Source organism: Pterocles gutturalis, unplaced genomic scaffold (genome assembly GCF_000699245.1).
Source record: "Pterocles gutturalis isolate BGI_N339 unplaced genomic scaffold, ASM69924v1 scaffold22305, whole genome shotgun sequence".
Lineage (NCBI taxonomy): Eukaryota > Metazoa > Chordata > Aves > Pterocliformes > Pteroclidae > Pterocles > Pterocles gutturalis.
The window spans coordinates 2,626-28,654 of NW_010146461.1; the positions used below are offsets into that span (position 1 = coordinate 2,626).

At 41.7% G+C, this 26,029-nt stretch overlaps 1 protein-coding gene across 1 annotated transcript; it reads left to right on the plus strand.

Moving 5' to 3' along the window:
* The first annotated feature begins 6,815 nt into the window (after window positions 1-6,815).
* PROSER2 (proline and serine rich 2) lies at window positions 6,816-20,243 on the plus strand. The gene is made up of 3 exons (XM_010085756.1): window positions 6,816-7,001; window positions 18,090-18,342; window positions 19,234-20,243. Exons 1-3 carry the CDS (start codon window positions 6,816-6,818, stop codon window positions 20,241-20,243), a joined length of 1,449 nt encoding a protein of 482 aa, XP_010084058.1.
* The last annotated feature ends 5,786 nt before the right edge of the window (window positions 20,244-26,029 follow it).

Here is a 26,029-nt window from a genome sequence, read left to right on the forward strand (position 1 = left end):
AGATACTGTTCATCAAATCTCAACTGTAGAATACCAGCAAGAGCCTTATCGTTATCCTTGGGTGAGGCATTAATCTGAAGAAAAGTAACAGCTTGTCACTGGCTATAGTTTTATTTTCAGTTGAGGCAGGGAAGGGTTCTGTTGCTGTAACTGCAGGAGGAATGCAAGCACTTCAGGGATCCTTCTCTGGTGGTTTAACCCACACTGTTTGTATACAAACCTTTGCCTCTGGCCTGTGCTTTAGGCAACAGGATTCAGCTGAAGCTGCTGTTGATGCAGTGAACTGGGAGCAGAGTTTACTTGCAAAGGATAAGGCATGGGAGATTCACAGATTTCTCCTGAATAAATTCTGTCCTGAGGACCAGTGTGCTTAGCACTGTCAAATCCTGCATTGATACTGCACTGTCCATTTTTAAAAAAGCAGCATTTCCCAAACACTGCAGAGAGGATGATGAGGTAATGAAGTTTTAGGCTTTTGCAAAAGGTCTCTTGTCTTGTGTTGGCTCGGTTGTCTTCAGAAGGTAACAAAGTTTCTAAAGCATAGGGTCTCAAAAAAACTAAAAAGGCTGTTCTTGAAAATCCAGAAAGACCAGTTAAGAATGAAGCACAGCACTGAGCCCTCTTTCTGGTGTCTTGAGGCTTGGATTAACATGGTCAAAGGTGGGACGTTAACTCTTGTTTCCAGCTAAAGCATGATTTGGAGGAGTCAGTGTAGTAATTGAATTATTACTTAGGTGATGAGAATGTTTGTTTGTGATTGTTTCCCTTCTTTTTAAGTGGTTGCTACAGATAATTTGAGATTGAATTCAGCAAATCATTTGAGTGTGTGATAAAATATCCTAGTGAAGTCAGCTGCATTGAAGTTTTACTGAATTGGTGCCTTGCCCATCTAGTCCTTTTTAAAAACTTATGTACACAGGATTAATTATTTCACTGTTGGCAGCTCTTGCAAATTCTAGTGCGAGTTGTATGAATGACATTCAGTGTGTTTCTTGAGGCTCTCGCTTCCAGATTTAGAGAACTGAGAGAATCTTTGTTTTTAGTTTTAAAACTAATGGATTTTGTAGCTCTCCAGCCTCTAGAGGAAAGTTTGAATTGTCACTAATGCATGACAGAAACCAGAAAGCTTTAAAACAAAATGTTGGGGTTACTTGCATTAAATTCCCTTGAATTCTCCACGTCTTGCATGGCTGTTAGCACTCCAGTTACTCTGTCCTGGGTTACCATGTTACTGTGAGAGTACCCTGAGTTCCCACTTTGCTAAATATTGTTCAAACTTACTTGACACCGTTTCTGAAAAGTTGAATCAGAACTCATGTCCGAGGAAGTGTCTATAAAAATGCTATTGGCCTGGTCTGTTGTTCTGTTTAGAGGACTGTACTGTCATAGACTGGAGGGGTGGGGTGTATTTTTTCTTTTTTCTTTTTTTTTCCCAATGGTCAGCATTTCTATTTGGCTGGCTGTACTATGGTGACAGTCCCTCTCTAAACAAGGGCAGGAACATTTCCTGGTTACTGGTTGTTAAATATCCATGACTGTTTCAGCCAGACAGGATTTTTCATTATCAGATAAGGAATGTGCATCATATTAAAATACATCAGTGCATTATCATGAGCATCTGCACTTATGATACGGAGAAGAAAAGCTAGAATTTAACCATGTTGGCCAGTTTTGGCTACCTGCATTCCTAAACATCAAGTATTGTTGATTTTTTTACTTTAGTTTTATTTTGACTCTTTCTATAAGAACAGCTTACAAATTTACTGTCTGCTTATGGGGTTTTTATGTGCTCAGAGCAATACCTCTTCAGTTACCCTGTGTGCTCCCAGAGTTAGTCAGCTTGCCTGTGAGGCTTGTCCTTTGTAGGCAGTACTGTCGCTTAGTCTGTTCTTCTACTAAAAGCTTAATCTTACCGTATATCCCAAGAGTAAGACATGGGTTACCTCTAAAGCTCAAGGATTTACTCTGTGTTTCATATACTGAAGGAGTTAAGAAGATTTTGATTGCTGATAGCTCTGTTCCTAAGGAGGAAGAGTGCCCAGCGTACTGGATTAGTTAGTTTTGAGGAGTTTGTAACAGCAGTGCCTCAGTGACGATGTGATGGGCCAGCTGGTTTTGTGTAGCTGTGATCTTGTACAGCAGGTTCAAAGGTATGTTGCAGGAGCACTTAATACAGGAAAAAATCATCAGGCTATTAGACACAAATACCTGGCCTCTTTTGCGAAGCCCTGTGGTCTCCTGACCACAATGTGCAGGAATTTGAATTAATTCCTACTCTCTGCTTGCCTTGTTTTACATACTCTTCCCTCAGCATCTGCTGCTGTCAGAGGCTAATAGAGGTACAGGTCTCTAGTCTGCCCCTGTATTGTCATTTTTATTAAACCTATCCCACAATAACACTTTGAAGGACCTCAGAGTACTTTCAGATGTTTTTTCAAGATGCTTAACTCTCCAAACTCAAGCACCGCCATGGAGTGCGAGATGACTGACAGTGTGTGCAGAGCTGAGTACATTGGTATGTCTGTGTACAGCTGAGAGATTAAACAAACCTTGAGCTCACAGGCCAGTTCTGTTTCAGTTGTATCACTGAGAAATAGCTGTTTAAGAACAGGCAAAGTGTGTGTGATGCTCAAACTACAGTCTAAGCTTAGAAACTGAGCTTAAGAAATGGTTCATGCGGAGAGTGTTCTAGAAATTGTACGTATAGCGAAGGGAGGGAGAGGCTGATATTGTGCCCTTTTAAAAATGTATGATAACTTTCTAAAAATTGTCGAGTGTACTTACCTTGGATATATTGTGCAGCAAATGGCATGATGCTGTCTGTTTGCTGGCTTCCAGCTCCTAGCTTATGTAGCAGTTGACTTTTAGCCTCTAAATGTCTTCCATTTTCGTGGGATTGATCTTTTTGCCTATTAAGCTAGTCTTCAAATAGGATTATTAATAAACAATTTATTCCATCTCCTACTGCAGAAACAGTCCCTTGTAAATGCTAACATTGGACTCAGTGGAGAAGTGATCTTATTCAGTAAAACTATAAAAATATCCTTTTTTTAAAGGACAGACCGCACCTTATCTTTGGTGGCAACTTAATATAGTCTCTCTGAATTATGTGCATTTCTCAAAGCAAAATTACATCTTTGGAGGTAAAATTCAGTGTTAACTTCAGAATATTTCCATTTCCTCCTCCTACCCTCTAACAAACATGCATGATATGTGAATTGTATTGTTTTAAATGTCGCATGAAGGTTAGCTGTCGTGTAACTGAGAAGTGCTCATGTCTGTAGAATCACAGCTGCCCCAAGATGCGTTCTTGGTTTAATATTTGAGATCTTCTCTCCAAACACTACTGTTCCTGTCACACTTCTGCACACTTGTATCGTGGTCTGATATCTTTTCATCAATCGCTAATGTACAGGCACACATGTCTTAAACCAACCAAAAAACCCCCCACTACAATGCATTGAATAGACCAAGCAACAAATCCTGTTGTGAACAACTTTCATATTTAATGCCTCTCTGAAGGTCAGGAGGAACAGCCACTGGTTGTCCTGCTGTTCTTGCTCTCTCTGAGGATGTCTACCTTATTTTTGAACCCTTGCTTGTAAACTAGGCAATCCTACTGAAACAGGCAGTGCGGTCTTCTTGAGATTTATTTACTATTTCTATTTTAAATCCACAGAGTCTTTCACTAAATAGAGGAGATATAAAAAGGGTGAAGGGACTTATGTGTTAGCCATGGTTAGGAGGGGAATTTGTCTGTGAAGCATGCTGGGTGTATTGCAGCACTGCCGGGCAACCTTGCATCAGCTGTAGCTGCGCTAGGTGCTGTACAAATACATAGGAGTTTCTCCCTTAAAGCATAAAAAACACAAAGGGGAGAAGAAATTATGTATATGAGTGGGTTGCGATCTCATTGACGTGTACCCTTAAAGTGTTAAAGATGATGTGAAAGATAGAAGGGAAAACGATCTTCCCCTCACCCTATTTCTGGAGGCTCACAGGCTATTGCACAGCTCCCGAGCATTTCTGAAATGAGTAAAGCTTCCAGAGAAGTCATGGCTTACAACACGAAAGCAGAACTGGTGCCGTAGTGCCTGCTATTTGATCTTGTGTGGGTGGCTCTCTTTAACCAGTCACAGTCACTGCCTTTATTCACTGTTCAGAAGCTTTGTGAAACATCTGAGTTACAAAATGAGTAACAGGAGCTTGCTGGAAGCAGAATTATTTGTTGTTATTTAGAACTTGTGGCTGTAAGGTTTATTACCACTGAATGTAGGTGTTCCTGCTGTCCTGCCTGCAGACAGCCCGCTGTGAAGCTTAAGCCTGGTTATGCTAAGGTTTTGCTGTTAGAGAAAGCAGAACAGTACTCTTAAATACTTTCTTCTCCCTCAAAGTTTTGTCCCATTAATTGGTTTCTTGGTAACTTGGAGTAATATCTTCATTTACTTAGTCTTTAAATGTGGGTCTTGTCTATATCTGTTGTAATCTGGAGCTATGACCCATCATAGTGTAGTCTATAAAATGTTCGCAGACAGTTTTGAGTATAATTCTAGAGATCTAGTAGTTGTCTACAATATATCACTGGGGCACTCAACAAACATGGCATGTCCAGTTTACTGGGGACACCTGGATAAAAAAACGATGCTGCAGCTTAAAAGTGCTGATGAGATCTAATACTCGCACTATGTTGGATGGCAGTAGGAGTACCCTCTTGCTGGTCCCTCCTTAGGAAAATATTATTTTCCCTCTGGACATCACCTTGGAAGTCATGAGATGAAATCCAAAGTCAGTGGGAATTTTCTGTGAATTTCAGAGGTGTCAAGATTTTCTCTGATAGTCTTGCCTTCTAGAAATGATACACATATTTTTGTGTGTTTGTGTGTAGCATTTCAAAGGAGTCAAGATTTTAACTGATAATGTTGCCTTCTAAAAACAATATATATATTTTCTTGGGTTTGTGTGTGGCTACTCAATGCCACAGAGATTGTTGTAGATGGAACTGCTGTTGCTGCTGTTGCAGGATGTGTTCCAGACTTGGGCTGCTCTTTTCTAGTTAGGCTTTCTGCAGCATAGCTTTCGAGCCTAGCTATGTGGCAACCAGAGGTACAGCAGCTGCTGCAATGCTCTCATGTCTCATGTCTTTTACGATTCTGAAAACCAGGACCAAGAGCATGTTTCTGCCTCTGTGGCATCACTTACAGATCATTATCTGGAGGATGCATTGTGTCTATTTATAACTAATGTTATTAATAGAAGAAAGGAAGAACGTTCTTTTTATGTCAAAGCAAGGCTAAATCTCAATTGTCAGCCTTTCTTAGGAACATTAGGTCTATCAGATGCTTTTACTGTGGCAATCCAGTGCTCTGTTTATGTGGATTGTGCTTCCAAGACTTGCTGGACTGCAGCCTAGATACATTGTGTGGGAGCCTTCCTACGGGGCGCATGTTGGTGCTACGACATAGATGAGGGAGCGTTCCTGTGTACCTCTGGTAATGTCATAGCCCTCTCCTGGGAGGAAACGTTCAGCGGGATGGAATTGTTGCTCAGTATTGGCAGATGTTATCTCACTGCTATGAAATACTAATCAGCTTACCAGGAGGCTCTGGTTTCTCATCACTCAGCTGACAGGGGTAGGGAGGAAGGAGAAGTAATCCAATTGAATTGGAAATGCAGACTTGACTTTGCTTCTCATGTCACCTCTCAAACCATAATAAAGGGTGAAGCACTTGGGAAGCAGGACCATCTCATTTCATTTGTACGGTGTCAGGGTAATGGTATCCAGTTCCCAGCTGGTTGTATATAGTGTGGTACCTCAGAAGCAGCTGTTTTGAGGAATCCGTCACTGCTGTTTCCTGGTCACAGGCAGGGTAGGTGAAAAGATGGGCTGTTAAAGAACAAGGCAACTTATTGTTGCAGAGGATGTTTTAAAGTATTGGAGAGATGAACTAGGTTCTGCTTTTTTTCCGCTCGCCCTGTTTGTGCTTTTAGTGCAAACGGGTGGCTTTTGTCTTTGTAGTACTTTGATGATGAAGGAAGAAATTCTGCCAGAGTGTTCTGGGAGATGACGACAATTCAGAGAGGTATTACAGAACTGAGCACTAGGATGGCTTAAACTGGTGGCTTTTGCTCCAGTAAGCACTGGTGCGTATGTCTATTCCAGTAAGCATCTTCCAAATGTACAAGCACTGTTTCTTCATGGCTGAGTGAAATAAAAGGTCTGTAAGCTTTAAAATGCAGTTTTGCTTCGTAATGCGATGGTGCAAAAATGGCACTAAGTTCTGTTCACCAGAAATAGTTGGCATAGAGCTGCTTCATTAACACACAAGTTAACTGCAGCAGTGTTAGAAAATGAACAGGGTTCTGTTTCCCTCATGATCTGATAAAATTCTTGTCTTCATCTTTTACTAGCTTTTAGACATTTGAATTGGGTCTGTTGGTATCTGAACTGATGGGATTTTATTACTATTAATGATGTGTCATAATGGAAAACACAAACTGAATCTGTAGGACAGGTATGTATGCAGGGTCCATGTTTGTAAATGTAGACATCTGGTTTGGAAGCACATGAGATGGGCTACAGAACCTTTCTATGTTGAATTTTAAAGTCAACTTTTTGAAGAAGACCATTATTTTCAAAAAATGCCCATAGGTGGGAGACATGTTCCAGAGCATAAAGATATGCCCTTTAATAACTTCGTGTGGGACCTTGTTTTACTATTTATTTTCCACTTATTTTCAAGTATTTTAAAAACCAGATTTAAATATAACACATTCTCTGTTTTCAGAAATGAATAAAGCTAGCAGCCCTACGTAATATGCTGATGGCATTCTACGCTGCATCGGGATTGATAAGTCAAGAGAGTGTAATGCCTAGAAATCTCTGCTCAGATTCTCCTGAAATGGCATCCGAAATTTCTCCAAAGCACACATTTGGAAGCATGGAGAGGGGCGGCGGTGTGGAGGATCGTGGCAGCCAAGCTAAGTGCAGAAATCTTGCCTTGGTAAGTGTCTAATGAGCCTTATGCCTAGTGATACAAGTTAATTAGCAGCTTTGTGTACATCACAGGATTTTTTTTTATTAAGTGTTGATTTTTGCCATTTCTAGTCCTTAATGGTTGCTTGTGGTCTTGGTTGTTAACAGACTGAAAGGCCGGAAATAACTACTCTGATTTGGTACAACAGCTTGTTATTCTGGTCTGATTGTCTCTTAGAGCTTGGAGAGTGCTTCTCTCTGGCCATTCCTCCCAGAGAACCGGGAGCAGCAGTACAGATCACACATGCTGGGCTGCTCCATGCAACCACCCGCATGTGGTGCGCAGTCTGGTGCACATCTCTGCCCTTGCTTTCTTAAGCTGCTCGTAAAGGAACTTAAGGATAGCGTTGGTTCTATACGCTATTTCTTGTTTAAGCTGCTTGTTGACACTACTGAATAAAGCTCTCAGCTTATTCCACCGTCATATAATTAGGTGAGTAACAAACACATCACCATAAACAAAGCTGTCTTCACATTAGTGAATATGAGTGTGGGGCCATTTAAATAGTAGGTGAGTAATGGGGGGAGGAGGATGTGCTACATCCCAGTGGCAGGATGATTCAGGCAATGAATGCAACTGTACTGTTTGTACTGTGACAGGCTAAGCCTAGAAAGCAGGTATGGTTCTTTGCAAAATTTTTTTATCATCACAACCATTTGACAAGCATCCATTTTTAATTGAGGGAAGAGCACTCTGGTAAACATGCTTTCCCTAAATGGGAATCTAAATCACTGTCTTGCCTTAAACATGGAATTAGGCTTTCCTTATCTTTCCCTCAGCCCTCCCTGCTAGCTTCCTTTTAGTGAAGTAGTTTGTTGCTGTGAAAAAATAAATTATGAAAGTAAGTCGGCAAGTTGATATCTGTATTTATCTATATACCTCAGAAATATTCAGTGTTTTGTGCCACTTCGTCAGCTTTTTGGCAACTGAGGTAATTCTAAACATGTTCCTTCTTGGTTGTTTCTAATGAAAATACAACTTGGGTAGTATTCTGCTATAACCTTAAGGCAGCTTGTGTTGCTAGTTGAAACACAAAACAAGTATTACCAAACTTAGTCCCTTAACTGTTTCTGATCTGCTCCAGAACACAGCTGTGAAGGGTCAGGGTGGGGGAGGTCGAGAGCGTAGCCACGTACACCATTTGGACTTGGGTATTTAGAGTATGTTGCTTATTATATGAAAACCGATTGGATCTTAGATAATTACAGTGGGAGTTGCACTTTGTTAAAGAATTACAGCTCAATTTGATGCAGAATTACAAGTTAATTTTATGCATTACTCTGACTTCAGTTTTCCAGGTTATCAAACCAGTAGCCAGTCATGCTTTCATGGGTTTTATTCTCAGCTGTGGTACCAGGCATGAGCCTGGTGATTTGAATAAATCAGTATTGAATAACAGGGCTATATATAAATCAGTATGTTTGTACAGTCTCATCCTGAGTCTGCTGTGTCAGAAAATGACATAGATTCCCATAGTCTAACTAGATCATACCATGTGATAATCCCTATGATGATGCATCACCTAGAATTGGAATCCCTTCCTACTCTGTAATGCAGTAATTTATAGATGGAGTAAAAGCTGGCTGCAGGTTTAGGCAATTCCCATCAGACCTGTGCATCAGCAAAACAAGTTCCCAAAGCCTTCAGTTTGTCTTGTTTGAGTTTGTGCCTGAAGAAAGTGTACCAACAAGTTTACTTCTGGTGCCGCAGATCCTCTTCCATGACTGTTCTTCCAGCGGTATAGTAGGTGGAATAGCAGGTTAGGGAATGGAAACCCTTTTCAATAAAGGCATCATTTCAGTTTGTGAGTTGGAGAAGGGGTCTGTGGTGAACTGAATATGAAGAAATTCTGCCAATTGTGATGGAGTAAATACTAGTCAGGTCTTCAGTACTGCTCAGATCTTTCCTTTTTGTGATGTGATGTAAGAAAACAGTATTGTTCCACTGGCTGATACCTGTTGATTTTTACAGTCCACTAAGCAGATCAGGAGATTTGTAAGAGGAAAAGCTAGTTGCTGGAATGTGCTTCTAGAGACCTTAACTTCTTGCTCCAGTAGTTTTGTTACAAAAGTTCAGAAGATGCAGAAGTTTTGATGGCCTAATGAGAAGGAAGGGATAGATAACTTTGTGTAGACAAATAATTTTTTATTGGACCAATTCTGAGAAAGAAGGGGCAGATTTTCAGGCACACTGCAGCTTCATAGCCCTGAAATTGAAGAGGCAGGTAAGTCTAGTTGCTTCTTTTATCACTTTTCTGGGTCTGTTCACCTAGATACACAACAAGGAAGGTGAGGGTTGATTCTGAATTTTATTTTTTTTTTTTTAGTGGCCTTGCAAAGGAAAGAAGTGTAGCAATGCTTTTTATGACAGGCCTGTACTGCTGCAGGTTTCTTCCTACTCGATTACAAAAAAGAGGCTCTTAAGCTTCTCGGTGTCAAACTACATTAGTCACTAAATATAACCTTTGTTACATCTGTGGAATTCAAACAAACCTAGGGATGTGATAATAGAGACAAACACTTGGACCTGCTTTAGCCTGCGCTGACTGCTTCGAGCTGGTTTGGCTGACTGTTGGCTGTTGTTGCATCCTGTGTGTCTGTGCTGGCATTACTTGCTGTGGAACTGGTTGTCGGTTTAGGAATGACTAGGAGATGGATGTGAATTGCTATGTGCCAAAAAGGTCTTAAAATTCTGTGTGTGATTCTTACCAGTCAGCTGTTGTCAGTTCAGTTTCATTTTGCCAGATTTCTCAGCTTCTCCTTGCTTACACAATGGTGTTTAGTTAATTTTTGACAGTTTCAGTCCTTAAAGCCAAATTTATTTTTTTAAATGGAAAGCAAGGTGCTAATGTCCTGTCTTGATTGCAGTACAATTTTCGAAGTAATGGTAGATGTTTGGGTCTGGATTTATGCTGCCAAATTCATCACAGCAGCTGAAGACAAGTACAAGAGCCTACATTTAGACAGGAAGAATGTTTGCCTTGGTGTTTTCATCTCGCACCATCCCCTAAAGCTGTTTCCTCCCTGCAGCTTTTCTCTGTATCTTATAAACATGAAAGTTCATATATATGATGACACGAATTTGCACATACATTCTGGTTTCTATTCAATGAAGGTGATATCCATACATACGCTTGGCAAAAGGAGGAGACAAGCGTACCTTCTCGATACATGGAATCAGTTGCACTATCCAAGGGGAAGGGAACACTCTTCTGCTTGGCAATTCTGACTTCCAAAACCCATTATTGAGTGACACTCCTTCATATGTGGTACAAGAATTAACTTGCAGTGAAATACAGTTGCAGCAATTTAAGGACACTTAATTCAGAGATAAAACTAGGTCTTAAGATTTTTTTGGAAGCAATATGTCTTTTCCATTGACCAAATAGACACAGACCAACTTCTTAAAGCCAGTGCTTCTTGTTGAGTGCTTCACTCTGGTAATTGTACTGTGTATCTGTTTTCAGCCATGAGTAATGGCTTTAGTTTCTATGTGCGAATAACATGTTAGGACAATAGTATCACCTAAGAAAATCATACCAGAAGGTGCTGGTTGTACCTGAAGTGAGCTGTGCTACTTGGAACTGCACTAGTTGATACGACTTTAGTACTACACCATCTGTACATGAACATGTCTTACTGAGTGGTAGGTTTCAGGGATAGTGAATTCCTTGTTACTCTCAATGGATCACCCTGTGGGTTGTGTTTTTTGGGTTTTTTTTATTATTATTTTTGCCTTTAGTTCAAACAGATTCTTCGTTAATACCACAGTTCATCACCACTTTTTTTGGGGCAGTGGTGACCTCTAGAATTTGGCCAAGTGATTTATTTCTTTTGGTCACTAATCAAGTGGCTTAAATTGGCAACGGCCATGGTTCTAAAAAGATGCCTTGCTTATTCTGCTTGTTATTTCTTCAAACAAGCTTCCTCTGTGGCACTAACAAGACTCGATACTGAGTCACTGAAGATGGTTTGTTACTACCAAACACCTTGCATAGTACAGGTGACATTTTGGATACTGGTTACATAGACAAGAAGAGCAACTGTGAACAGCCTGAGCTGGCTCAGTACCTTCTTTCACCCACTTACCCATTTAAGTCAGGGTTGACCTGATTATTTTGTAGTTAGGATGTCTCTTGGAGCCTAAAAATTATTGCTATGACCTTTATCCTTTTTGGATCAGCACAGATAATTCAAATACAACAGACCTGGTTTTCTAAGTGCACTGCGTTACTATCTCTTTGCCCCAACCTTACCGAAGAGATCCTGTGTGATTTTTAGGAGTTACTTGGACAGTTAGTGACACTATTAGCCTGCTGCCACCTTTTTTTTTCCCCCCCACAATTTGAGTGTGCAGAGTCTTGTGATGCTGAGCTGCATGTCAGGTACATTCAAGGGAAAGTCCTGAGAAAGACTCCTTTCATAAAATTAAGGTGTTTTCCACCCTTGATACTGATACTCTGCAGGCTCTTCTGTACTTTAAGGTCTTTTACCATGTCCAACTACTTTGACAAATAACAATACACCAAAAAATTAGAAGAATTTTGGTGACTGTTTGATACTTTCTATGGATACAGCTGTCTTTGGGCAGGTGGAAGCCATTCCTTACAGGGTGTGGAGAGAGCTATGCTATGCTTCATCCACATTAAATGGATACTAACATAATTTTGAAGCAGTAGACCTTAAAAAAAAAATCATTGTTCCTAGCAGCAGAGCAAGTAGAAGGAAGAGGGGCTGCAGGACCACTTGCTTTAGACCATGAGTATAGACCTAGCGTAAAGAGTTTGACCCCTAGCAAGGAATGACCTTGCAGTAAAATGTGCTAGTGAGACCGTGCATAGAGCACAAATCACTCTGCTTCAAAGCAGGATCATCTAATACATAAAGATTATTCCAGCAGGTGGGCAGCTCTGCTCTCCAGCCCTCACTGACAGGCATTCCATTCCAAAGTGGTTTCTTTGTACTCCACTACTTTTCAAGGAATACTTGTATTAACGTTTCTGTAATGTGAAAGCCAATTTCTACTTGTCTTGCCTTCAGTGCACATAGAGAAGATTTGTTGTAATGATATGGGTGTCAACTTTTAACATATTAAAATACATACACGGCTGCCTACCTACCACCCGTTCATTCTTCCATGTTTTAAAACATAACATGCTCCATCCTCCGAGCCTTCCTGTGCAGCTAAACTTTCAGCACTCCTTGCTTTGTCCTGGACCCTGTCTGGCTTGGCTGCATCCTTTCCAGAGTTCAGCATCTGACTCTGAACTCTGTTCTGAATGAGGATGTGCTATGATTTCATCACCCTGGTTAATATATCCCAGAATGACATTCACATACCTGAACAGCACTCTCTTTCCTCTTTACGGCACTTATACTGACCTGCAAATCTTTCTGTCTTGTATTGCCCCTTAGCCATTGTTCATCACTCTGTATTCATGTGTTCTCCAACTGAATTTCATCTTGTGGACGACCATCATGCTTATGGTTCATGAAGGTCTCATTCTGTCCTACCTAGTTCTTGCAGCAACATCTTCTAGCATAAGAGCATCAACAGATGCCAAGTTGATTGTCTACTGTTAGTGAAGTGTCAGATAATACAGAGATTGGGATAAATCTGTTCAGGACTTGTCATGTTCTGTAATTCAATTTATGATCCACTATGCTCCTTCCCAAAAATAACACTCTCTTCCCTGCCCCCCAAGTTACATAGGTACCTTGCAGTAACTTCATCTAGGCGGAGTTTCCTTATTAATCTCTGAGTGTATTTTTGGGGAATCATGTAATAAAGCCTTCAAATCAAGGCTTATCACGTCTCGTGCTTATGCCTAGTGGCTAAGTCAGTAACTCACTTGTGAGAAATGAGATTGGTGTGAAATTATTTGATTTCTGTAAAAAGTGTTTAGTGGCTTTTGCTTGAAACGTCTCACAATTTTTCTTTGTTCTAACATAAAATTTTTTCTTCCCTTTAATTTTTAAGTTGATCAGCCTAACTTCGATAACCAAAGAGATGTCTTCAGAGTTTAAGTAGATCTTGCATTGCTTTAGCTTGCTTTTTTTTAAAAGTAGGTTAGGAGTAATTTAATCAGTTTGACTTCAGTTAATGTAGCTTATTTTTTTAATACTTCTAGATAATTTGTTTCCTTGCTTATGACCTATTGATTATATGCTTCGCTAACTATTATGAAGCCCACAGGTACAATTAAGTTAATAAACTGAAGAAAAACAACATTCAATATTATAGTCTTCTTCACCAAATGAAATGGTATTATCAAAATCATCAGATAGTGGGTTGTAAAGGAAGTGCTTTTTGACACACAGCACACAATTAAACTCTGGAACTCATTGCCACAGAATGCTGCGAATGCCAGCCATTTAAATGGGCTTAAACAATGGGATGAATTCATGCTAGAAAAGCTCATTAAGGCCTATTAAGTACACAGATGCGGATGCAACTGGGAAGTCCTTAAGCCATGTATTGCTGGAAACTGGAAGGACATGGGGAAGAAAAATATACATCCATGCAATTTATGGTAACGAAAACCCCGTTGCCCTGTTCTGTGCGTTACTGGTGGCTGAAGGCAGGCTGCTGAGCTAAATTGCCTTTTTGGTCTGATCCTGCATGGTAGTTCTTGTTCTTTTCTGTAATTCAGTTGCTTCCAACTTAAGCAACACAGCAGTACAATCCATTCTGTTTCCCTTTTCTGTAAATACAATCAGAGGTACTTGCCCTTTTCTTCTGTGCTGGAGCTTTTGTACCTGTTCTGGTAGTTCCTGCATGCAGGGCTTTCTTTTTCCCCCTCTTTCTTTTTACAAGTAGAGCTGCTGCTTTATTATTAGCAGGATGAGGCCTAAGTGGTGCTCCATCAGTCTCTTCTTTGTAGATACTAGAATAGTTTGCTCCCCTCATGGTTTTTTTGAGAAGCATCCAGTCACTTCTCTCTCATGGAACCATGCCTGTTAATTCTTTGGTACTGTCAAGGGACTGATGATGAATTGGTTGAACCCGCTGTTCTCCTGGTGTTTTGCTAATTGAATTGTAACTGTTTGCCATGGGTAGTACCATTTTGTTCTCTAGCAGTTTTCAGAAGAATGTTTTTGGTTTTGCCTTAACCACTGCAGGTGTCTTGGGATTTCCCCTGCTGTTCTGTTTCTGTCAAAGCTGTGCTGGTCTTAAGATTCTAAACCTGGGTGTGATGTTAAGAATTTCTTCAGTTGCATGTCAAAAAAGTATGGGTCTCTGATGTTAAGTTACTGTTTTGGACAGGCAGGAAAGGGATCTTTTCTATGAAACAGATTCTATTCTTCTTTTCTTTTCTCTTTTTAACTTGTTTTCCCTCTTTTATACCAAAGACCATCAGAGCCAGCTCTTTCCTGTTTGGTGTAAGCAGGAAATATTTGGCTGCACAGGAATCTAAAATACTACTGCCAGCTGAGCATACTCGGTTACTTCAGCTGTATGCATCCCAAATTTCCTCTGTCCAAGCAGTCTTTTTAATCTGTAGCTAAGGCACAATCTTAAAGTTTCAGGTTTAGGCTGTCTTTTGACAGTAGCTTTAACATTGAGAGTGTTGGGTGTATGTGAGATTTAGTTTTGGGAGGTGTGTTTGTGTATTAAGAGTAGGGAGCTGGTGGAAAGTATGAGTACTTGAGTAGCTGAAAAGACTCTGCTTTGCCTGTTAAAAACCCAGGTTTTTCAAGGAGACAGGAGGCCTGGAAAACCAGCCCAGGAAGAATATGAACTGTTCTGGTACTTGGAACGTGTGGAAAATGAACTAATTACAAATAGACTTGGTAACTTCATTAAAACTGGCACCAATTAACAAGAAAAAATTCCTCCTGTCTTTCTGAAAGCTTTACTAAAATATAAATAATACAAGTGGGCATTTTATACTACACCAGTGTTCTCAGAGCAGTGGTAAAGCAAGTCACTGCTTGCTTTCCCTCTGAGCTCCTTTGGTTTGACCAACTTGGGTAAGTTTATTTTAACTGTGCTTGTGTGTCTAAAATGGGATTATTTCCTGATCTCTCAAACTGAAACATGCCTTCCCTGAGGGAGTGTCTAGCCAGGCTGGATGCTTTGCATCTCAGTATGGTGACCTGCTGTAATGCTGCCTATTCTCTAGAGCTGCTGTCCTTTTTTTTTTTTTTGTCCTGAGGTAATGTGACATTGGTCATCTTGAAGGAAAACTGCATGAGGAAAGAGATCAAAGTGCTAACTGAGATGAGGTTGGCTTTTCAAATCTAGGTATGCCATTTACTACAAATGTATTTCCAAAGGGATGGTTAGTCACTTCAGATCCTTCACCTAAATGGAGACTGCACATTTCAGCAAGATCCATGTGGGATGATAAGTCAGGCAGAGCTCTGCTGGCTGATCCTCCTGCAAATCTTACCTGGCATGGAAAAGTGCTCAGTCTTGCAGCACAGAAATGGATGGAAGGAAGGGCTTCTGAAAGTCTTTTTGCTTCAATTCACATGCTCTCTTGCTCAGCTCTTGATCAAAGCAGTTAAGCTTATGTGGAAGCAATTGTTCTTTTAAACGAACAAAGCGTGGTGCAGTCATTTCTGTACTGTGCTGCACTCTGGGTCTGCCGCCACCACGAATGTCTCAAACACAACCCCCTTGTTTCCTTTGCCTGCGGAAGTCTGGCTCTTGCAATGAGCTCACCCGCAACAAAAGCTGCTTGGAGTCCTGTTCAGCTCCAGCTAGGGCCTACCTAACAACAGCTCCTTTCCTGTCATTCTCTTGCCCACTAGACATAGCAGCCCTATGAGTATTTGGGTGGGGAAGGAAGGAGATTGCAACATCCATTAAGAAAAAAAAAAAGGCTTGTCTGTCTCTTACTTTTCAAGTGCAGCTGTGAAACTTTCCTTGGCTTTTGAAAACTGAGTTCTGCCATGCGGTGGGTGCAAGCTGTGGAATACGTCAGCCTTTGAAGCTAGTGCTTTAAATAGGCGATTGAAAATGGTATCCATATTTAACCTTTTGTAGCAGTTTTCCTGCAAGCTGGAATAAGTTCCTTATTCTGACAGTGCACTGTGGATGGTAAGACTGTTAGGAGTACCCACACCTCTGTACATGTTCCCCAGCCATCAAGCCATGTTCACCCTGATGACAATAAATCTGAATCTCTAGAAATGTATTTGTAGCATGAGCCTCTGGTTGAAACCAGCTTTGTATTTTCCTGCAAGACTTTAGTCTTCCATTTTAACAGAAAACTCTGCCAGCTGTGGCTGAAGACTGCAGCATTCACAGGACTGCAGCCACAGGTAAGCGAACCTGCCCTGAAGTGTCTGAACTAAGAGTGGCTGAAAGGCTGTATATCTGTCTTGTGCATTTTGTTCAGTTTTTTAAAGGGAAAATGTTCCATTTGCCATGTAGGAGAAGGCAGCTAAGAACCCTAAAGCATTTATTTTCCCATCTGTAGTGTTTCGAGTGCTTAGGGACTAACTGCCACTCGGTTCAGTGCAGCACTTCATAGTTCTTAATCTATAGACATTACTTTTCTGCAGAGGTACATTTTTCTTGTTTTTAAGGCTGGGGATGGGGATAAAAGCTTTGTTTGTGCGAGGAGTTGAGTTAGCAGGTAGAGCTGCACACAGTTTTTTCTGCTCCAATCTAATGTAAGATGATCTGAACAGGCATGGTGAGTTTGAAGCAAGTTGTGCTGCCCTAGCAAGAACACATCTACCTCCTGGATGTTTGCACTGTTTATCTTTGTGTTTACCTAAATTTCCTCAGTCCTCCATTGGGAAGTAACCTTGTTACCTGCATGCACAATCAGATGTTCTTGGAGATTTATCTTTATGTGTTCCTCAGTCCTCCATTGGGAAGTAACCTTGTTACCTGCATGCACAATCAGATGTTCTTGGAGAAGCAAAAAAGTAGAGATGAGAAAGGAAACTGTCTTGTATTGTTTTGCTGGTATCTTCTTATTAAGTTACTGCTGGCAAAGTTATACACATGCTGGGAGAGAAATTCAATCCAGAAAGGGAAAACCTCACTTACTTTTCAACAATAGTTAGTTACATTCCAGAATTTACTCTTGGGAAATGTCTTTCCTGTATCCATTGTCTTAATGTAGTGCCTTTCTTAATCATTCTTTGTCATCTCCAAGCTTCTGGAAGAGTGAGTGTTTCCCAGGGTGTAGGTGGAGGGAAAGGAGTTTGCACGCTGCTGCCTAGCTTCTCATAGCGATATTGTGTTAATCAAGTTAGTCAAGAGCAGTGACTCATAAAAAATGAAGACTGGATACTCCAAGTGATTATTTATCACTTCTGTGGTCTACAGGATTGTCTTCTGCTGGAAAAAATAACCAAGGGCACTGTACTGCCAGTGACACATCTTCATATTTATTCTAAATATTGCCTTTCTGTAACTCAAAGGTAAAATCTTCAGAAACCCTCTCCTCCTTATTATTACATCTTTGTAATCTACCATGTAACACTGGATAACTCAGGGATTACAGTGGTAGAGCCAGATTTCAGCTCCAGCTCTGCCTTGAGAAGCCAAGTCTCACATTGGTCTAGACCAAAGAGGGAATCAACCTATTTGTTGGACTGTCCTGAATGCCCCCTTTCCCTCCCATGCTGCTCCCCAAGTCTTGTCCCTGAACCTGACACAGCAGCTGAAACACCTTACTCCAGGTTGGAGCCTGAAGAAACTATTGTAACCCTTGTAAAGGCACAGGTTTGGGTTGGTGTTTTTTTTTAGTCTTTCAGCAATTTGTTCTGTTCAGCTCAAATGGACACTTGTCTGCTGCACTAAAGTTAGGTACTTTAAAGGATGAAATACCAGCTGCTGTTCTTTAGTCAAAACTAATGCACTGCAAACTCCCGTCTTTTTTTTTTTTTTCCTCTTGCATTGTAGTAGCTGCACTCCTCTTTGGGAAGGGATGAAACAGCAAGCATGAGATGCTTCTGGTGTGACTGCTGCCTGTCCATCCTGCCCCTTTTGACCTTCGAAAAGGAGTGCTGTTTGCTCTCAGTGTACTTACCTGCGCTCACCTGTAGGGTGTTAATCTTTCCAGTTTTTTTCTTTTTTTCCCCATAGGATGATGAGAGTCTGAAATACCTAACTCATGAAGAGCAGGATGTTCTCATGTTCTTTGAGGAGACCATAGATGCCTTAGAAGATGACTTGGAGGAGCCGGTTCTACGTGACAGTGGCATCCACTGTCAGTCTCCAAGGTCAACAGAAGAAAATGTGTCCAGTCATTCAGAGACTGAAGATATAATCGACTTAGTACAGTCAACACCTGAGGGTAGTGACCATGAAGGCCCTCCTAGCAGAGATGCAGAACCAGGTAGTAGTATTTCTGGAAAGTGTGGGGTTTTTTTTCCCTTTGACCTAGCCCTGACATATTCCAGTTCTCATTAGAAACAGCTAAAGAAATTCTGTGCCTTCCCTACTACCTCAAGATGAATCTGTTACACATCAGGAGCTCTAAGGACTGTGACTTTAGTTTGACTTAGGATTTCTGAAATTCTTGCTGTTACTGTAACTTTCTTTTTTTCCCCATGGAGGTCATGCATATAATTAAGTTGTTGGACTGCTGTCTCAGTCCCCTACCTGGTGACTGAGTTGTAGCAGAACTGAGTATTATGCAGAGTCATTGCAGCAAGGCAGACTAATGTTCATCAATGTGTTCATGCTCTACTTCTCTCTAAGACCTCTTAAGGCTTTCTCTAAGAGTTTTAAGATAGCAGATAGTTTATTATGTTGCTTTGTGTGGGACTGAAAGGCATGCGATCCTATCAGGAAGTTTGTGACAAGATAGTATATTGCATGTTGTTTTCTTCACCCTGTAGAGTTTGCTCTCTCTGTTTCTGGAGAACAGATTTATCAGCTGGTACATACAGTGGGATGTAATGTGTCTGGCTGTTATAATAAAAAAATAAGAATTGCAAAACTTATAGAAAAAGCAGCCATTGAAACACAGGGAAGCTGTGAATGAATGGTGAAAAGAGGTCTTCTAGTGAACACATTGTAAATATGTCGATTTGAATGGTACTGTCACCTACAAGATGCCATTGCTAGGAGTTCAGTTAGTTTCTTCTGCCAATGTGGGCTGAGTTTGAGCTAGAAAGTTTGGGGGAGGGGAGTGCTGATGCTTGCTACTCCTAGATAAAATAAAGCCCTATGTTCTGCTCTGTGTGAAGACTTAATGAGATTTATTGCTGCTTTGTCTTTTAAGTGTTGGATGCTACCTGGAGAACTGAGAGCCCTAAGCCAGCTGCACCTGCTGATCTTCCCCCACATCCCCCTGTACCACCACCACCACCAGTGTCGGAGATGCTTCCTCTTCCTCCTCCACCCCCTCCTCCAGTGCAGCATCCAAAATTGCTTCGTTCCATCCCCACTCCGCTCATCATGGCCCAGAAGATGTCTGAGCAGCAGATGGAGAGCAGGGTGCGCTTCCCCAGTGCCCTCAAGGAAGGGAATTCAGACAGGAAGAAAACCCCAGTAGCCAATGGTGATTGTTTCGCAGCTCCGAAGCACCCTCCTGCACCTGCACCCAAACTGCACCGGTTCCCGAGCAACATCAACATAACAAATGTCAGTGGCAAAGAGTTCAACGAGACTATCTCAAAAGCTGCAGTTAATGTCCAGGAACGGAGAGCTCAGGTGCTGGCCAACATCAATGGAGGAGCTTTTCTGGCTGCTGAACTGGAGGAGAAGCTGCGGAAAAATGATTTCTTGTCACGTAACAGAAGTTCATCCTTAAGGGATCTCTCCTCTGAGCAAACACGATATGAGGCCCTGACAAAACTTGGCCTAGTTAAGGGAAAGCCAGCTGAGGACCAAGTGGACCGTGCCCCAAGCGCTCAGCAGCTTGATGCGCAGCCCAAACAGGCAGATGCTGTTCCCAATGGATATCAAAACATCCATGAGACTCTAAAAAGCGAGCCCAGCCCTTTCCTTCCTACGGGCAAAACTGTAACAATCAAACCAGAGGTAGCTCTTGCTGCTAACAAGGTCAGCAGTGCACAGCAGAACCCAGCACAGCAGAGCACAGCAAGAAGTTTTAATGATTATAAACAACCTAATCTAAACCTGGATATGAGGAGGAGATCAGGTTCACTGCCTAGACCTTCAGGATTTCGATCCCAAGGGATAACAGTGAAGTTTTCTGGCCGTGGCTCAACAGAAGAAGCTAGGAGAGAGGCACTTCGGAAACTGGGACTACTGAAAGAGACTGCGTAATTTGGATGGAAATGTTGTGGCAATGTGGGGAAAGTCATAGCGTGGCTTTGTGCTAGAATAGTCCCAAACAGGATTGGGATCAAATAGATTGGAAGAAGAAAGGGGCGGTTCTCTGCTTCAGGCAAGCTAAGGAGGCACTAGGCACTGTGGAATGGCCACTCGTGTTTATCCCAGAAGGACTGGCACCACATTTGGCCATGTACAGCAGTGGGTTTCAGCTCTCCTTCTTACAGAGATACTCATCTGTTGCTGTTTGTGACTAAAAGGAATTTTATTTAAGTGATGCTGGACTATAGCAGACAGCATCTTGTCAATGAAGTGTACAGTGCAGTATTGTTGTACATAGCAAACTGAAGAGCGAATATTCTTTTTGCTCTTTCTGAAGCCAAAAAAGAGAGCTCCATTTGTCCTGCCCACATGTGTATGTCTGTTCCTGGGAGCTCAAGATAATGTAAAAACTGAAATTTCTGGCCAGCATGGCATGCTTCCCTGACTTTTTGTTGTTTATATTGTCTGGTTTGGCTTCGTTCCCTACCAGTGGTGGAGTCTTCTGCTTCCTTGCTCTGTCCCCACTCCGCAAGACTGCACAGAGGGTGGTTTCTGTTTTGACCTTCTCCTCGACAGACTGGCCCCAGCTTTAAGTGGGTGACTGCATGACTCTGCTGCTTCACTTGATGTCTTGCCTTTTTTCCCGGCCACCTGCTTCTTGGTCACGCTCTAGCAACCTCCATGTCCAGTGAAAGGCACCAGATAAGCCTCAAGGATATGCACCATGCACCGGTTTTCGCACCGACAGCCAAAGAGTCTCCTGACAATCTGTGACCCCAACTGTTCTGTACCAGTGATGATCTTATAGCGGAGAAGCCATAGGAAGAAGTTAACTGTCTACCAAATGCGAGAACCTTATGTCAAAAGTCTTATCCTTTATGTTAAGGTTCCTGTGAAGAAACTGTTACTTTTTGAACAACAGCTGTACTACACTGAATAGTCCTAAATTCTGTTACTTCTAAAACCTGTCATTTGATCTTCCTGTAGTTTGACAGCCCTAATAATCCTCTGTTCACAGCCTTATTTCATTTTGCCCTGCCAATGCATAACTGAAGCTACAGCCAAAATTCTTGCAGGCTAAGTGGAGTTACAGGAGAGAGCTGTATGTAAGAGCACTTTTGTTTCTGAATGGCCCAAGTTGGTGGATTTTGCCTTTGTTCAATACAGACATGATTTTAAAGACGGTCCAAAAATATATTTGTGTGTTGGTATGATTTTTTTTTTATAGCAAAGCTGCTCTTCCACATAAAAACTTCATTCCCTTTTTGTACACCTAAAAACATCCAGAATAACCATTTTAAAATCACATGCCAAACTCCAGACTCTATAAATTTCTCATTGTTATCCCTGCATGTTTAAGAGTTCTCCATGTTTTGTGCTTTTTTTTTTTTTTTTTCTAAAGGGAAAAACTCACTTGTTCTCTGCACTTTCTAAAGCCTCAAGCAAACCCCTTCTTTTTCCCAAGAAACTGAGTAATAAGCCTTGGAGAAGAGGAGGGGAGTGGCTATCATAGAAACTGACACACCCTTCAGTGAGGAGCTCTGACATAACTGTGATAAACAAGTTTGTAGTTCTTCTGATAAAGTATTCCAGACTTGCTGAGCTACACTTGTAAATGAAGCTGTTGCAAAGGAAAAAATCTTTGCATCATTCTCAACCTGCCTCATAAGTTAAAATTTTTAGTGGGTTTTTTTTTTTAATTATCTGCTTGCTGCTTAAATTTTTAATTGTGTTGTTATGGTATCTGGCTGGTTCTGTTCTGTAGTTATTCTTCTCAGCCTTTTCACTGGGTAAGTGATCATGTTGCTCATTGTGACAGGCATACTATACATAAGCAATCAGTAATTACAGTATGTGGCCATTCCTCAGTCTGGCAAAGCACTTAGCATGCATAATCAAATGTGAGAAATGCTGCTGAAACAAAAAAGGCTGCTCCTATGCTGCAAGTAAAGCACAGGCTTATCTTGCTGGGCTCAGAGTCTGTAGTCCTAGCTCAGAACGACAAGCAAGCACAGAAAATACAACCAAGCACCTGCTTCAGTGCAGCCTGGAGTAGAGTCCTAGATGTGGATGATGCATCATAATTTATTAATAAAACATTAAATAAATTTAAGTGTTTCATGACCTTTGTGCTTTTAAAGCCTGTTAAAGCAAATTCTTCATTATAAATGTGAAGTGTGTACAAAGCAATCTTCACATCTAATCATTTCTTGCCAGCTCTTCTTTGAGTTGTTTACAGCTCAGAGTCCATGCTAAGCAAACAGGAGAGAAAACCCTGACACTGTTTCATTGAAATTCAGTCTTATTCATAACTCTGTAACATAACCCTATTTAAAAAAAAAACCCTATATGTTTAATATTTAAAGTTGCAGTATGCTCAATTAGCTGGATCATGTTCTTTCATCCTTGTGCAGGGCTGCATCCTCAGCTGGTGGGAATGAGAGTTAGACCTTCATTAGATAAACCAATTTCTGCCCAGTGAGGACTTGGAACGAGGTATTCATTGTGGCCCCTCATTATAGCAAATATCCTACTGGTAAATTCTTCTCTGTGCCTAAAACTGTAGTAAGCAAAGCCATGTACTAAATGAAGTTAAGAGCCTAGCTGCTAATAACCTGTACATAAATTTAGCTCTATTTTGTGTACCTTGTTTTGTGTGTATATGTTGCTGTGATTTTATTTTTTTCCCCTTGTGTTAGAGGTATCTATCTTGCACAAGTCTGATATATCATCTATTAAACTGGGATAAAACCAATGAAACAATGGCTGCTGGGAGGTGGAATTTTGTTCTTTTGTCACCCAGTAGCATTCATCTTTCTTGGAGGAAGGGAATTGACCTTATAATAGCTCATATCATTTTAGTAACTTCTCTTTTTGCAGCTGTGGATGTGTGTGTGAGCCGGAGCTCAATCCTGTCACACCACAGGTGAAGGAGGGTGGGGGTGGGAAGGAGGATTATGTGTTTCTTCTGCCAAGAGATGTGTGTTCTCACTACTGGGCTTCAGGAACTGTGACCAAGCCCTTGCAGGAATGAAGTTCATCCTGAACAGTGTTTGAAGTAGGCAAAAGCCCCCCTTCTTCCAGTGTTTTGCAATGTTAAAATGACTTTTCCAAGAGGAATATTGTGTATGTGAAAGAACAGTAGCTCATCTTTGTGTTTCCATGGCTGCCTTCTAGGGGTGGTGCCATCAGTGAGGGTGAAGGGTAAGTCTTTGTCCTGTGCAACAAGAAAGTTCCACTTTAGATCATATTCCTCCTCCTCCCTTCTGAGCACGTGCATGTCACAGCTGCTCAGGCAGTTCCTTGGTTGGAAGTGCTGACTCTGGCGTGTGTTACTAGTTGCTGAGTACAGAGGTGAAGGTTTCTTAATGCTGCACAGCTGAGGTGGTGGCTAACTCACCCTACACTGGGGCTTGTCCCACTTCAACTAGGGAATGGTTTAGAGCCAAGACTAACAAACTTTAATAAAAAACAACAGCACTGACAAAACCCTCTGAAGAGCAGGTGTTCAAGAAGGAGGGGCTGCTTTTTGCTCAGGCTCCCCTGGGTAAGGACTGCTGCCTGTGGCTTCAGCCCCATGTTCTTCACTCAAGCTGCCCCAGCTGCTAGCTTGGAAACAATTCCAGTGTTTTGAAGATTGATGGGGAGCTTTTTATTGTATCTTAAATCCAGCTGCTGTTGAGCACTTGTCCAGAGATGGGAGTTATATATCATAAATGATAGAATGGAAATCACTCTAGGAAAAGAAAAAAATTAAATCCCAGGTGCAGAAGCTATTTTATTCTCCCCTCGGCAGGATGGTGGTAGCCAAAAAGGAGGAGGTCTAGTGGTGCTTTCCAGTGCTGCTTTGGGGTTTGGCTACACATCTGAGGCAGGACAGGGCAGATGGTCTCTCATAACTGTGTCCAGCTCCAACCTGGAGCCAGGGTGAGAGAAGGTGACTTGGCTCAATCTATGCTATACCTCAAACTAAGTCCCCGTGCCTCACCTTTGCTGCAGGGTAAAACCTCACCCAGCTGTCCCATTGCTGTGAGCCTTTCACGTGGCTGCAGCTTTGGGAATAAAGCTTTTGATCTTTTGCCTCCTTCTATGTTTGCTTTATACACACATTTAAAAAAAAAAAGTCACTTCTCCCTTAAAAAATAAACAGCTTCAGCAAGCGTTATCTATAACTGGGCGGAGAAGGCATGAGGCTAAAGGTAGAGGGTAGTTTTAGCTCAGCAGCTCAGGCTGGGTTTTCTGTACTGCTGGAGGCACAAACAGCAGGACTGTAATTTACAGCGCTCCTGAGTGAACTCAAAGTGTTTTGTAACTGACCCCACAAAGGTAAAAATGGCAGAACGCATTCTTTAGCTGCCTTGGTGGCACCATTCCTGGCAGAGAGGGAGCCCAGGGTAGCGCAGCTCAAAAGCAGGGGTGGGTACAGTGACTGTCTGGGATTGCACAGCCCAGCCCTGCTGGGTCAGTTTTCAGGTGTATCCTGTACCCTTACAGCACTTGCTTGGCCACTAGCTGAAGAGCGAGTTCTGTTACATAGATTTTTTTTTTTTTTTTAAATACGTAATTTTGTGCTATACTTATTCATGGTAACTCTGTAAAACAAGCTCTACCAGCATAAGGAATTGGGTTTAGCCAGCTGATTTTAAAGCGTGTATGTAAGATAGGGATGCTCTCTTAGAGAGGGATCTCAGATGAGAGGAAATCTTTAATTCGTTGCTTCTTGCGTGCAACCCTCCACCTGCACAGGGTCTTGCGTTCAGATAATCCCTGCGTCATGTAGCGGCAAAGGCAGACATGTCTTCATCATAGCATTGACTCCCAAACTATAAATATCTTCTCCCCTGAGGGAAGGAGGGTCCTTAAACGGAATGGAGCCAAACCCTTCCAAGATAACACACCCTTCTCCTACCTATTTTGTTGTTGTTTGGTCTTTCTTTGTTCCCCCTCAGAGCCGTGCTTTCTCTTCCCCTGCGAGGTGACTCCTCCTAAATTAGGAAATGCCTTCCTTGGAAAGTCATCGGTGCATCCCTGACGACTTCACCGCGGGGCCAGATGTGTTCTTACCTCGAGGGATCTGCGAGGAAAGATTATTTTTCTTAATAGGACTAGTTATTACATCTCAGCCTTCAGATTTTTCTGGTGGGTCATAACTGCCTGCTGCTACTTGCAGCTGTCAAAATAAGGAAACCCAGACTAGGCTTCAGTAACTTGAGGATTAAACTGGAGAGGCCTGAGGAACAGCAGCGAAAGCAGCTGGCAGGCTTGAAGGAGCAACTCCACCTCAACTTGTCTTTTGTGTGAGAGTCTTTGTACCTGTCCCTGAGCTTTCATGAATGTTTCACAGAGCTGCACGAATCACAAACTAATTCTGAGAGGCTCCCAGAGCTGCTGAGGCACTGCTATCCCGAGTATCTGTATCACAATGACACGCACCTCGGACAGTATCCTCACCCGCGGGACAGACAAAGCCCAAGTTTTTGGGGCTTGGGTTTCTCTTCTTCCTCCTGTCATTTTAAAAAAAGGTACAGTCCTCTTCCCCAGTAAAATAACTTGATAAAACTAGTGTGTACAGTGAAGGTTTGAATTTAAAAGAGAATAAATACATAAACTCCTTTGCTTAACCATCACATCAGCGCACAGCTCTGATTTCCAAATCCTCTGACATCCTACATCTCCATGTCCCTGGGCTGTAGCCAGTCAAACACTCGGGAAAGCTGTTGCCTGAGGTCGGTCAGAGC